Source organism: Myxine glutinosa, chromosome 1 (assembly GCF_964187855.1).
Source record: "Myxine glutinosa chromosome 1, kmMyxGlut1.1, whole genome shotgun sequence".
Lineage (NCBI taxonomy): Eukaryota > Metazoa > Chordata > Myxini > Myxiniformes > Myxinidae > Myxine > Myxine glutinosa.
In genome coordinates, this window is record NC_136261.1 from 206565105 (window position 1) to 206580271 (window position 15167).

The 15167-nt window shown below is 41.7% G+C and overlaps 1 protein-coding gene across 4 annotated transcripts in view; it reads right to left on the minus strand.

The window, feature by feature from the left end:
• Nucleotides 1-655: 655 nt before the first annotated feature.
• LOC137432965 (myelin protein zero-like protein 2) overlaps nt 656-15167 on the minus strand; it is a 32173-nt gene continuing 17661 nt past the window's right edge. For 3 of the 4 annotated variants that reach the window (XM_068125327.2, XM_068125334.2, XM_068125343.2), the window contains exons 5-7: nt 7236-7446; nt 4733-4934; nt 3543-4023 (exon numbers count right to left, since the gene is read on the minus strand). In XM_068125327.2, coding sequence (XP_067981428.1) covers nt 3939-4023; nt 4733-4934; nt 7236-7446 — 498 coding nt within the window. In that variant the 3' untranslated portion in view covers nt 3543-3938. Of the gene's footprint in view, nt 864-2308; nt 4024-4732; nt 4935-7235; nt 7447-15167 lie in introns of those variants that run through there. The other variant, XR_013624201.1, reaches the window with a different exon arrangement.

Sequence of the window (15167 nt, forward strand, 5' to 3'; positions counted from 1 at the left end):
ATAGCGAATTTTTTTTGGTCTTCCCCTGTCCTATCTTATCTCTACTGTCACGTTGTAACTCCTGGTCCTGCCACTGCTCATTCTCCTGAAAAACCTCCACTTATTTTATCTGTATCCTTCATTATTTTAAAATCTCTCTTTAAAATCTCTGTTTAAAATTTTAAAAATTTCTCTTAATCTTTTAAAATATCACCGAATTAGTCCCTTGCAATAACCTTTGGGATACATCATCCTGCACTGCACTACATTCATCAATTGCAACGGTCAGAATGTCTTTGTGTTCACTTTGTAGATATGGAGTGCAACTTGCATGCAACAGATGCAATAATAATCTCAGTGAAACACGTTTTCTTGTTCAGCACCTCCCTTTTCTTTACTTTAATTTTCTTGTTGCAAATGAGAGCACCAGGTTCATTTGGCTGCACATCACCGAATCAGGCTCAAAATACTGCAACTAATTATATTCTCATAAGACAGACAAATCATTTAATAATGTTCTTCAGTTTTTGGGGAGTTATGGCCAATCTAACGTATGAATCTGAATCTGAAATTTAACAAAAGTATACTTGTGGGTTTAATGGATGTCAATTTGTGACTTAATTTCCTAATGAAAAGAAAAAAAAAGTTATGTATAAAGGAAATAAAAACCCCTTCAGAAGAGCAACATTTGATTTTATTGATTTGATTAGCAATTTACAACTCATTTACAACCCACCACCACCAATTAGCAATCTACAAGAACATTTGATTAGCAACAAGAGCAACATTTGATCATTCAACCCTGGTGTTGGGAACCCTGGTGTTGGGCTAAACCCTGGTGTTGGGTTAGAACCCTGGTGTTGGGCTAGCGGCTAGGGTGCCGGCTTAGGATCCAATGGACCCTGGGTTCGAATCCCGGCCGATTGCTGAATTAACGCCAGGGGGGTTGACTCAGCCTGTTCATCCTTCCGAGGTCGGCAAATTGAGTACCAGTTCACTGGTAATTCCCTGTTTGTCGTTAAAGGCGGCAAAAAGGGTCGGCATCAGGAAGGGCATCCGGCCGTAAAACATTGCTTCAAAAAGGGGACCGAAAAACAACAACAACCACGGTTCCCGAAAAAGGCCAACCCCCGCTTTGCGGGGAAAAATGGCCTCTAAAGGTGGTTTTTAAATTTTTTTTATTACCAACGCCATGACTGTATTTGTCGGCAGAATAACGAGACATCGCCATATTGGGAACAGTTTTATAATATGAATGTTTCATAATATAAATGTCATAATATGAATGTCCCAGATGAGTTAAACTTTGAGCTCTCAAGGAAAAATATAAATGAAATTTAGTATCGGACTGCATGTACTCATGCCGCAGCCATAAGCCGACCCTTGAGTATTGGGATAATCGCTTGTGTGTACAATATGAGGCTCCGTGCCAAACTTTGCGATTCTAGACGCTCATATTGTCGAGGTAGTTTGCCGACAAACAGCCAAACAAACAAATGCAATGATCATAATATCCAAGTGCTGAGCAGAGAAAGACAGGAAGCACATCAAAAGGGTGTGCAGTCAAAAAGAGTAACTTTCGCCGTGCCCGAGGAGTAGAAAAAACTGACACTAACCAGGGATTAAAAAAATTCAGTCAGAAGCCAGAATAAATGAGATGACTGTGGAGCCCAAAATGAGGTTTTAAAGCAGGACTACACAAATGTTGATATACACTCTAACTTAGGTGTCGCCTCCCTATCCTCGGAAAGGGGGATGGGGGGGCAGAGGTAGAAATTTATTTTGCACATGTGATCTGCCCACATATGCAAAATTGGAGGGAAGCGGGCCAAGCAGTTTTCGATCTAGGAGTCAGGAGCCTTTCATAGTGAAATAAAACATCGATAGCAAAAATAACATTACAGTGCTGCATGTGAAACCATCTAGTTTCCTCGCTCTAGTGGGGAAAATGGCCTTAAAACGATCATTCATATTCATTCATTCATTCAGTGCTGCATATGAATGATCGTTTTAAGGCCATTTTCCCCGCTAGAGCAGGGGTTAGCCTTGCGGGCCCCATGACAATCATGGTTCCCTGTTTGAGGCAATGTTTTAATGGCTGGATGCCCTTCCTGACGCCAACCCTTGGTCACGCTCTCTTACGATGCGCAGGGATACGGTGTACCTATTCTAAGCCGGGGTACACACCGTGATCATTCATCCCAGCAAGCTGGTACTCAATTTGCCGACCTCAGAAGGATGACAGGCTGAGTCAACCCCCCTGGCGTTAATTCAGCGATCGGCCGGGATTCGAACCCAGGATCCTAGGATCCCAAGCCGGCATGCTAACCGCTAAGCCAACACCAGGGCTAAAAATTGTGAAATTGCATGTGAAATGCTGAAATGTGATGTGAAATGGCTATTTGGCTATGGCTACATGGCTACATAAATCTACAAAAAAAAACTACATAAATGGCTACACAAATGGCTGCATGTGAAACAAAAACTGCAAGTTGTAACAATGAACAGAATGAAAGAAATTTGCTATCCCTACATACTAGGAATGTGCTTGCAGAGTTCTTTCACTTCTAAAATTGTTGTTGTAGTCAGGTTCACTATGTTTTTTCGTTCAAAATCATGGTAGATTAGCAAACCTATACATTTTTGGAAACGTTATTACATGGAAAATCAGAAAATCAATGTTTACATTTGCCAATTCCAACCAATTCGATTCGACCAATTCCATTCGACCATTCGACCAATCGCTTCGATCGACCATTCGACCAATTCGATTCGATCGACCATTCGACCAATTCGATCGATTCGATTCGATCGACCATTCGATTTGCCAATCACGATGCGGACTTGTGTGGAACAGACTGTGAAAACGATGCGGACTATATTGTCGGATACGACACACAGGACAGTGATGACGAACTCTAAATGGCATATTCTGTAATCGTGTATGTTTGATGCCATTGACTGCCTGTGTATATTTTGTCATTGACTGCCTGTGTCGATGTGAAGTTATACTGACTGCATGTGTATACTGTATATGATTTTGCTGACTGCCTGTGTATGTTTGGTGATATGAATTATTGTGACACATTTTGATGTTATTAACTGCCTGTACAAAATGATAACATCTATTTGATTATGCAACTTATCGCGAATATAAAGACAGTATTTTGCAATTCAAAACCTTTGATTCGTGTCTTACCATTCCCCATAGCACTAATTTGATACTTTCATTGGATTCCTTGTCCCTGAAAATATAGATTTAGTATATTTTTAAAAGTTTTTAGGGTAATTAGAGGCAGAAATAGAACAAAATATGTATTTTACAGTGGCCATTTTGAAAATCCAAAATGGCCGCCATACAGGTATCTCTCCAAATGTAAACATTGATTTTTAGTTTCCTTATGCTATAACCTTTCCAAAAATGTATAGGTTTGCTAATCTACCATGATTTTGAACGAAATATAATTTATTGACATAGTGAACCTGACTATTGTACGAATGACAAAACAACGTTGACCTCTTAGAAGAGAAACACAACAGCACAAGTCAGCACCTCCCTCGAGTGCATTCTCGTTGCAAATTTTATTACCCAACACTTATAAAATATAGAACCCTTCACAAGCTAGAGAAATAAGTAAGCATCAATAATAATTATAATACACCCCCAATCCAAAATATCAAGAGCATCTCAAACAACTCCATCCTTCTCCCTTTCCATCCTCTCCTCTTTCTCCCGAATCCTCCTTCCGGCCGTTTGTGTTTCAAATGTTTATTCCCAGAAAACATGTGCATATAAACTGAAGTTCAATAACCAAAAATCTACACATACAATTCAAGTCATTTTACCAAGTCACTACTTTCCTGAGATGTACAAAAAAGAAAAGAAAACAGACAGGGAATCAACAAATCAATTAAAAGAAAAAACCAAAACCACCAGAGGTAAAGGAAAATTGTGCGAATTAATTAGAAACTTGTGTTCTTGAAAATGCTTCTGTTGAACCAAAAAGTTCCACTTCACTCTCAACTTCATGGAAATGATGTCGCCTGGAGAAAAACAGATGGGGGCAGGATGAGAGAGGGAGAAGAATGGACAGACAGACAGAGCTACACACAGACAGAGGCTACACACAGACACACACACACACCTCGTTTTTTTCATTTCTGTTCCTCACAATTCTCTCTCTTTTACACACACACACACACACACACACACACACACACACACACACACACACACACACACACACACACACACACACACACAATTGTGCAGTATCGGTTGTTCCTAAACTTAAATATAAATAATTTAAAGGATTGTTGTAAATGATGTTAATTTCACAACATCCCATATTCAACTTTATTTATATTGTAAACCTCAAACATAGTTTCTCCACCTAAAGCAAGAACCTTAACCTGTAAGCAATTGACTAGTTTCCCGACTGCATGGATCATCAGCTGGGCACCATTCTTCCTCGAGGTTTCGATCCTTTCAGCCCAGGACCTCTCCAAACGGCGGATCCACAACCACGATCATGGATCCACATCAATAGATGGTACATCAGTAGATCCACAACCTCAGTTGCGTCCAGGCAGTCAGTCAACCCTTCAAACATCAAACAATTATTACATCTCACACGCACGCACGCACACACACACACACACACACACACACACACACACACACACACACACACACACACACACACACACACACACACACACACACACACACACAATGAATGAATGCACTCACCTGGGATCATACTCTGTCCAAATCTTACGAACGCATAGCCCAAACACGACAAGCAAACCAATGCCAAATGGAACAATTGAGCATAATATGAGCCAGAGAGGCATGTCCTTTTCATCGTTGTCAACTTCCAAATGGCTGTTGTTGAACTCGGTGTTGCTCACTTTTGTTGATTTGTTTGACAATGTTGGAATAGTAGCATTATCTGAAGGAACAACAAAATTAATAGATTTCTCAGAATATTTTTTTTTTTTTCTTTTACAAAATAATGGATAATTTATTAGATGATACTAGCTCATTAAACATGGGACTTTCAAAATGAAGCGATCCTAGCAGCAGTGGCCATCAGGGCATGCTGATGTATTGTTATGTCGGGGGGGGGGGGGGGAAGGGCGGGGGTCGAGGAATATCCAGATCCAAGTAGATCTGCATAGGTAGGTACTCGACTATCGTGATAGGGAATCTACCTGTAATAAGTTCTTTGTGTAGCCCGAATGTCGGAATAAGTTGTATCTGTGTCCCGCCACGAGGGGGCGGGGCATGCTAATTAGTACAGGGATTATGGGTAAAATTCCTTTGTTTGCCGTTCCCTCTGTGAGCAATCCAGTGTCCTTTATGGCAACGCACTCATATAGACACTTAGATAGGTCCCTTAGTGCACACATTAATTAATTCCTCTCCGCCACAAAAAGACTTACAGGAAGAACAGGCAGGAAGCCAGATCGGGGCACCGTCGATGGGGCCGCAGCCAGCCACATCACCAGCTGGCATAGTAACGAGCATCGTGCAAGGCAAGCAATAGCCACGCCCAGGGAACGTGTGATTGGTTGGGGGAAGGAAGCGGCACACCGATTGGCCACCGACCGTGGACACCTCGGCCAATCAGTGCGGAAGGCGCGAACACTCGGCCAATCAGTGCGGAAGGCGCGAACACTCGGCCAATCAGTGCCGAAGGCGCGAACACTCGGCCAATCAGTGCCGAAGGCGCGAACACTCGGCCAATCAGTGCCGAAGGCGCGAACACTCGGCCAATCAGTGCCGAAGGCGCGAACACTCGGCCAATCAGTGCCGAAGGCGCGAACACTCGGCCAATCAGTGCCGAAGGCGCGAACACTCGGCCAATCAGTGCCGAAGGCGCGAACACTCGGCCAATCAGTGCCGAAGGCGCGAACACTCGGCCAATCAGTGCCGAAGGCGCGAACACTCGGCCAATCAGTGCCGAAGGCGCGAACACTCGGCCAATCAGTGCCGAAGGCGCGAACACTCGGCCAATCAGTGCCGAAGGCGCGAACACTCGGCCAATCAGTGCCGAAGGCGCGAACACTCGGCCAATCAGTGCCGAAGGCGCCAAACCATTACTTAAAAGCAGGTCGCTAGTTGGAGGACAAGCGCCGGTGACGTCAGAAGGCGGGAAAGACCACAAAGAAAGGAGGGACTGATTGGTAACGCGGGAGAGCTGACGTCAGACCACGGGGGACAAAACGACTGGCTGGCGGGTTTTCTGGGTGTTCGGTCATCGGCTTCCATGGTCGGCTTCCCTGGTTCGGTCGTCGTCTTCCCTGGTTCGGTCGTCGTCTTCCCTGGTTCTCTTTCCCTGCGTTCTTCTTCCCTGGTGGTTCGTCATCTTCCCTGGGTTCTTGTCGTGGTGCTTGGAGCAGTGCTGGGTGTTTGGAGCGGTGCTTGGTGCTTGGAGCGAGACGTGGTGCTGCGAGCGAACGGGACCTCGCGTGAGGCACAACTAGGTGAGGCACAACGTTGTGCCTCAACATGAGGCACAATTATTAAACGCCTCTGCACAACGACAGAGTTGGAGAACTTTCTCATATCTCCGACAAGGCTGATATCTTACAGCTGTGCCTGTACTGCAGGCTGCCAACGACATGGACAGGTGGTGCGAGGCCTGAACTGTGGATGGGCGGGTGCTCCCCAAACTCTTGACAATCTCTGCCAGTGAGTGGACTTTGAACCTTGCAGGAGGTGCCTCCTATGAATATGGCAAGCTTTGTAATTTATTTAATGGACGTCTGAAATTGGAAAGGCGATGCTATATGTCATTACCAACAAAGAATGGCTACCAATGTTTTGACAAAGGACACCTTCTCGATGTGAAAATAAGTAAAGCTTGTGTGAGCTATATTTACGCGAGAGCCAGATGTATCAGCACCTTGCGTCCACGGATATTTCTCATACAAGTATTCCCTATATTTTTGCGATTCCGAATTGCATCCAGGAACAAAAATAATGGTTATCCATTTTGAAATTGCCACTCTTTCGTCCAAATCCTGAAAATTATGTTTGAAAGACTATTTGATTTAGAGTTCACCCCAGCAATGGCAGATTAAAATCACCCCATCTCACAGAAGTGAGTCAATGAAAACACACACGGCACATGTGCAAAAGGCCTTGTTTGCATTCATACGTCATTTCAAAAGTCCCATATTGATTATGGCTAGCAAAAGTTCAGTTCAGGTACTGCAGGAATCAAATCAAGATACGGATCAGGTACCAGATCGCATTACATGCAGCTGAATCCAAACTGAACCACCATTCTCAGGAAGGTTGTAGACCTGGCAGGCAAAAAATCCTCCATCAGTCAGCCGCAATTCATGAATGAGCAAGGATCCATCACCAGGGGTGGCCAACCCTGCAAATCCTGCTCTTCCTGTAAGAATGCCTCGGCCATCCCAACGTTGTCCATTGTGCTCGTAAACAAACACCTAAGGGGTAGCAACAACATTGAGAAACATTAATAGCAAGCTGTTAAAATACTCTTAACAACTTGCATGTCGTGTTGCAAAATTTGCACCTTTATACTTCCATTTATAAGCACATCTTTTACATTCTGTCTGCTGTTATAGAATTAAAAATGCAACAAACCACAACTTGCCAACCACACAAATAATAGAGAAATGTCACTAGCCAGCCAACAGACCAGTTTAAAAGTACATTTTAAACATGTAGGCAACAATCGGTGCATTCCAGCATCTAAAATTCCTGAAGCACTTCATGAAAAGAAGGCAAAAAGGCAATGTACCGACATTGGAATAATGGAACAGGCACAAATAAGCAAGAAAATGAATGACAAGAAAGAAAGAAGATTGGAAGGGAAGGTACAGTATCGTGCAATAAGGAGATCGAGTTTCGGGGTTACTCGGGCTAGAAAAGATCATAGGAATGGATGGAGGAAGACATCAGAAGGTGGTGTAGAGCCAACGCGAATCCCCGGAGGCAAGAGTGTGATTGAACGGCCTCCAGAAGGTGGTTCCACAAATGAGAGGAAAGGGGAAAGGGGAGGGGGGTGGGGGGGTTGACAGGTTAGTAGAAGATGTACTATTTACATAATGAATGTAGATTGTAGATTCACTGGGTGATAGCCCTGATAGTAAATTTTCTGACAATGTTATTGACTCATTTCAAAACTATTGAGTTTTAACACTTGCTATATGTTTTAATAGTAGAGTACTCGGCGTTGCCCTGTGATGTTCTAATCCTGTTGGCATTTTGAAGAAATAAATGTTTTTATGCCTCCGCCCCGAAGGTGGCCGGAGGCATTATGTTCTTGGATTGTCCTTCCGTATGTCCGTCCATCCGCACGGGCTAAACCTCGTTTTTCTCAGCAACCACATAGCTGATTGAGATGAAACATTCAGGGTAGGAGTGACACCCATGCAGAATGTTTTTATGACAATTGTGACGTCATAGATCACGTGGTATGGCAGCCATCTTGGATTAAACGCAAATAATTAAAAAAATATTTCTCGGAAACTGAATGGAAAGATTTGAAACTTGGCACATTGTCAAGTACTCCCAATGGGGAACAAAAGCATGATGATGATGACATCATATGTGAAGTGGTATACCAGCCATAAATGTTTTAATCGAATTCCGTATCCTAAAAATCTGAAATTGCATGCACATGATCTATGAACCATTTGTATTGAAATATTAAATTTATGACATCATAGGTCACATGGTTTGGCAGCCATATTGGATTTAACCGAAAACCTTTAAAAAACATCTCCCAAACCACCAAATTGATTGACTTGAAACTTTACATGTGTCATTGACTAGGCATGGTGATTAAAAGTTGATCACGAAAATATCAATGGACACATGGTGTGGCAGCCATATTGGATTGAAGGAAAATATTAAATAATTATATTTCTTAATCCGCTTACCCGATCGATGCTAAATTTTACAAATATAATCTAACACCATTGTTGCATATCCTTTGAAAATGATGATGTCGTAGGTTATGTGGTTTGGCAGCCATCTTGAATAGAAAAACAAACCTTAACCGATCCACACAAAACTTCACAAATGTGATCCCAGACATACATATGCAGAGTGTACATTTTTAAAGGTCATATGTCATGTGGTGTGGCAGCCATATTAGCTTGAAAGCCAATATTTTTTTAAAATCCCTTCTCTCAAACCGCTTCACCGATCGATGTGAAACCTGTTATGGTTGGTGAAAATGTGATAGTTGAAAACAGCTGAAGGGATTTAAATCAAACTTGTTTATTTTTAGGTCAGTAAACGAGGGCATCTACCCATTGTGGGACAATGCGGAGGCATATTGGCACAGTCGAATTGCTCTCGTTTTATTTTATATTTTTGTGGATGCCTAAAGCACTTCCCTATACCCACTAAGGAAAATTTATATTTAACACACAATGTCAGTTGTGAGGGATTAATCGAGTGAGTGGATTGAATGTACAGACGGACCAAACGACGAGAGTAAACCAACTATGGTGTTGAAGGAAAGACCAATTGGGTGAAGGAGGGGTTGTTGAATTTAGGTTTGGCGAAGCGGATTATTGGTGGATTGTTGAGATTAAAAGCGGCAAATGGGGCGACGTCACATGAGGAATACACAGGCTAACCTTACAAAGAACCCACCCCCACCCTCCCCCCATCCCCTGGGTACAGGGAAGGGATTAAGTAGAACCATTACACATAAATTAAATATAACAGCTCAGGAGAGTGCATACCTCTGCCAGGCTGAATAGTTTACATTTTGTATCCCACTGATAGGCAGGATCTGGATCCCTCATGGAACAAACTTTGGTACAACACGGGTGATTAAGGTTGTGGTCAAGTTTCATCAGAATTGCATGTGTAGTTTCTGATAAGAAAGCAAATACCGATTATGGGGGGTAACCCCCCCGTACACCTCTAAAGGGGCAGATTTTTTTTAATGCCGTGAACAAACTTTCGTACGTCACGGGTGATGAAAGTTGTGGTAAAGTTTGATCGAAATGGTGTGTAGTTTCAGAGGAAAAAGCAAATTCCTATTTTGGGGGGGGGGGGGGGGGGGGGGGGGTCAAACCTGGATCCACTTTGACTCCCGGTAGACCCCCATTTATTTTAATGCCGTGAACAAACTTTAGTCACAACACAGCAAATATATTTTGTGCCAAATTTGGTCGCAATCCCATCAGCGGTTTCGGAGAAGATGATTCAAGTGTTTATCGACTGATGGACACGCCATCGCATAAACTGTCCTGAACTTCGTTCCAGGTGAGCTAAAATAGCAGAGCAGCCCATAAATAATGTTCTTTGACGTTTATTTGCTTGAGGGTTGCAAAATTTAAAAAAATTCCTCCATCTGACCTCGAGCACCAACACGTGACCACAGGCTCAAATTAGTGGAGTCGACGTAGTTTTACCTTCTGGTTGGAAGCACTTTTCTTTGTTTACAAATGCATAATCCAAACAGCCCCAACCTTTTACTATATATATATATATATATATATATATATATATATATATATATATATATATATATATATATATATATATATATATATATATATATATATATATATATATATATATATATACTAGCTTGGCTCGGCTCGCTGCGCTCGCCTCACCACGCGTCGTTACTGAGGAACGGGCTTATTTTAGCTGAGGATAATGACTGCACCTGAGTTGCTGTGTTGTCATGATTTACACCAATCATAATACAAACAATTATTTTGCACAAATTTATTTGTAGTGTTTGTGATATTACATTTTTATAAGCAATTTAGGTTGAAGATTTCGGTTGAAAATACTGTATATATAAAATTCAAAAAAGAAACCCTCAGCACATACATACGGGAGGGGTAGGTGCAGACTGGAAGTTTGGGACGATTACACCTCACCACCACGTAATTCAAAACACCTCACCCCCATGTAATTTAAAACACCTCACCACCACATAATACTATAAACACATATCACAAATAATACAGTATGTATCACAGGAATAAATAAAACCGTTTGATAAAACATGCTTATGAATAATTATCACATCTATGGACTGGAGTAAGAGGTAACACAATCAACTAGTTAAATTAAGTTTATCACAGATACATCAGTAAATTATTGTTATAATGAGTTAAAATAGACGTGTAACTTACATATTAAATAAGATATAATGATTGCAATATGGCAGTGCATAATATATACTTACTTACACTGATAAGTTTATAAAATACATAATATCTATCTATAATTCCAGTAATCTCTGTCTGTCTGTACGTTTGTTTGTCTGTGACCGCTGTTTCTCGACAACCACGGGTCCGATATACTTTTAACTTGCCAGGTATATTGCTGGGGACCCGAGGATGTGCCTTTTCAAGGTTTCATATTAATCGGACAATTACTTACCGAGCTATGTCCAAAAAACGATTCAACCAATCAGAGAGCAGCGAACGATCGCGTGTGCCGAACGTGGCGGGCACACTCTGCCTCGGATGGCACATTTGAGAGCGTATTCATTTATTTCACGTTTGCAAACTATGTTGGCGTTAAACTATGTTTTACAACTAATAAAAACGAATTTGCGTTTCATTCGCTTTCCTGCGCGTTTGTGCACGCGATGGCGATTTCTTTACCAAACTCCGGAAGCCGTTCGCTTTGGACCAAACCATTGCATGTAAATAGAGGGGGGGGATTGTCACCACTCGCAAGCCGTTCGCTTTGGACCAAACCATTTCATGTAAATAGAGGGGGCGGGGGGGGATATAATTTTAGATATAGATATAGTACGGGCATGCCCTAGTTATTGAAAATAAAATAAGCGTGTATACATTGAATTTAAAGGGCCACAGACACAGAAAATCATGTTTGGTTTAATTAATAGATATTGCTTCACTTAACACTTAATCGTCTTTCTTTTTGAATAAATATCACTCGATTGGGCCCCACCACCCAAAAAACGGCGATTTGATTGCTCATGTGACTGGCTACGTCATCGAGGGAATTTTTGTTGCTGCTGGTAGTTTTTAGCTGGTATTGGAGTCCCGCCCCGAAAATCGTGATGTTCATTCATGATGTCACCTGTGTGATGTAATCGAGGGAAAGGTTTCTCAGCACGCAATGATAACTGCCTGACCAATAATCTTCTGATAGTCAAAATCATTATTAAAAACTACCAGCAGCAACAAAAATTCCCTCGATGACGTAGCCAGTCACATGAGCAATCAAATCGCCGTTTTTTGGGTGGCGGGGGCCAATCGAGTGATATTTATTCAAAAAAAAGACGATTAAGTGTTAAGTGAAGCAATATCTATTAATTAAACCAAACATGATTTTCTGTGTCTGTGGCCCTTTAAATATATGTGTAAATGATTGTCAAAAGGACATTAAAATAAGAGCTCTCACCCTTATACATCTTGTACTCGTATCTCAGTCATAAATGTTGTAAATAATTATGTAAAAGTACTTGTAAATTTATATTAGATTCTGACATTCCTATTTTTTCTCTTTCACAGATTGAGTCAGTATGGCAACGACTAGAAAGAAATGTGAAGTGTTCTTGTTAGGCAGTGCAACAACAGAATTTGTTGGTGCAAAGCTTCCATCAAACCAGCAAGTACTTGGATTCTTTATACACCGGCATCTCAATGAGAAAAAGACTGTGCGAATCTCTTGCACAGAAACTGTTCGAGAGCTTTCCCTATCTGGGTTGATCGGGCTCGGATCCCCATAAAGGCAGAGCAGCATTGTATCAAAAAGCTGGAAACCCTCTTTGGCAGATGGAAATACCTCAAGAGGCTTAGGAAGCAGGCAACTGATGGTCAAAAGAAGAATCAAGATGAGTTTGTGAATTCTTTAGATGACCTATTTGACATAGCTCATGCAGATGCTGTTTCTTTGATCAAAATCCCAGAAGACAAAAAATTTCTCCTCGCCCAACGTGAGAAAGGACGCCAAGGAACAATGGGGTCAGTTGATAAGGCCCTGGCTGAGAAGGAAGAACGTCAGGCCTTGAAAAGGCAAGCAGATGTGCGCAGACAGCAAAAGGCCCTCACTGACCAAGAGGCTTCAACATCGCGGTCGGTGCTAGCATCTTCAAGTAGTAGTGGTGAAGAGACAACAGATGATGATGATCCTCAAGGAGCTGTAGGTGTTACTCCTGCTAAGAAATGCAGGGGCAGTACAAACATTATCACTCCGACTTTTGCCGCTACTCTTGATCATACACAGATGTCTGATCGAAAGGCAACTTTTGTACTAACAGAAGTAGCCTTGAGCCATGGTCACAATCCTGAGGAATATAATAACATCAGCAATATTAAATAGAATGAGAAATGAAAAGAACTTTAAGAAGTGTATTTGTACAGTATAGTCAGGTTCACTATGTCAATAAATTATATTTCGTTCAAAATCATGGTAGATTAGCAAACCTATACATTTTTGGAAAGGTTATAGCATAAGGAAACTAAAAATCAATGTTTACATTTGGAGAGATACCTGTATGGCGGCCATTTTGGATTTTCAAAATGGCCACTGTAAAATACATATTTTGTTATATTTCTGCCTCTAATTACCCTAAAAACTTTTTAAAATATACTAAATCTATATTTTCAGGGACAAGGAATCCAATGAAAGTATCAAATTAGTGCTATGGGGAATGGTAAGACACGAATCAAAGGTTTTGAATTGCAAAATACTGTCTTTATATTCGCGATAAGTTGCATAATCAAATAGATGTTATCATTTTGTACAGGCAGTTAATAACATCAAAATGTGTCACAATAATTCATATCACCAAACATACACAGGCAGTCAGCAAAATCATATATACACATGGAGTCAGTATAACTTCACATCTACACAGGCAGTCAATGACAAAATATACACAGGCAGTCAATGGCATCAAACATACTACTGTGTTCAAAAAGTATCCGACCTTTATTTTTCGTGCGTAAAAAAAGAAGCTAGGGAGGCGTTGATTGGTGCACGTATGTAGGCAATCCTAATGCGCACGCGTGAATTTTTTCCCACCTGCAGAAGTTGTCATTCGACGGCAGACCGCCGATGAGTGAGGACATGTAAGTGAGCGCCGTCGGATTTTCGTTTTTGACAAAATGACGGAAAAACTTGAACAACGCTACTGCATCAAATTTTGTGTAAAGCTTGGCGATTCCCAAGTGGAAACGATCCGCAAGATTCAACACCGTTCATTCCATTATGAAGGAGGATTTGGGCTTCAGGAGAATCTCAGCGAAGTTCGTACCAAAGCTGCTAACGATTGAGCAGAAGCAACTCCGTTTGGAGATCGCACAGGACATGCTGGAGACTGTGAACAGCGATCCCAGCTTCCTCAACACAGTGATCACTGGCGATGAGTCCTGGGTTTATGTGTACGACTCAGAAACCAAGTTGCAGTCATCACAATGGAAGCATCCAACATCCCTGAGGCCAAAAAAAGCAAGGCAGGTCCGCAGCAATGTCAAAGTCATGCTGACCGTCTTCTTCGACTCCAGAGAAGACATCATGCGGAATGCGACGGACCAGCTGCGCGCCATCCCAAAAGAGGCGTTCCAGCGCTGCTTCCGACAGTGGCAGAACCGTTGGGAGAAGTGTGTGGCAGCCCAAGGGGACTACTTTGAATGAGATTATTATAAAAAATTTTTTTATCTGGATGCGAGTATCTTTTATGAACAAAGGTCGGATACTTTTTGAACACACTATGTACACGATTACAGAATATGCCATTTAGAGTTCGTCATCACTGTCCTGTGTGTCGTATCCGACAATATAGTCCGCATCGTTTTCACAGTCCGTTCCACACAAGCAAAGGTCGGTCAAATTGATTGGCAAATCGAATTGGTCGAATGGTCGATCGAATCGAATTCGATGAATCGAATCGAATCGATCGAATCGGTCGAATGGTCGATCGAAGCGATTGGTCGAATTGGTCGAATGGAATTGGTCGATTGGTCGAATTGGTCGAATCGAATTGGTCGGAATTGGCAAATGTAAACATTGATTTTCAGATTTTCCATGTAATAACGTTTCCAAAAATGTATAGGTTTGCTAATCTACCATGATTTTGAACGAAAAAACATAGTGAACCTGACTAGTAGTATATTTTGTTGTGTGCTCTCTATATTTAAATCTTGATTCTTGAAGGTGCCTGGACTACCTCTAAATATAA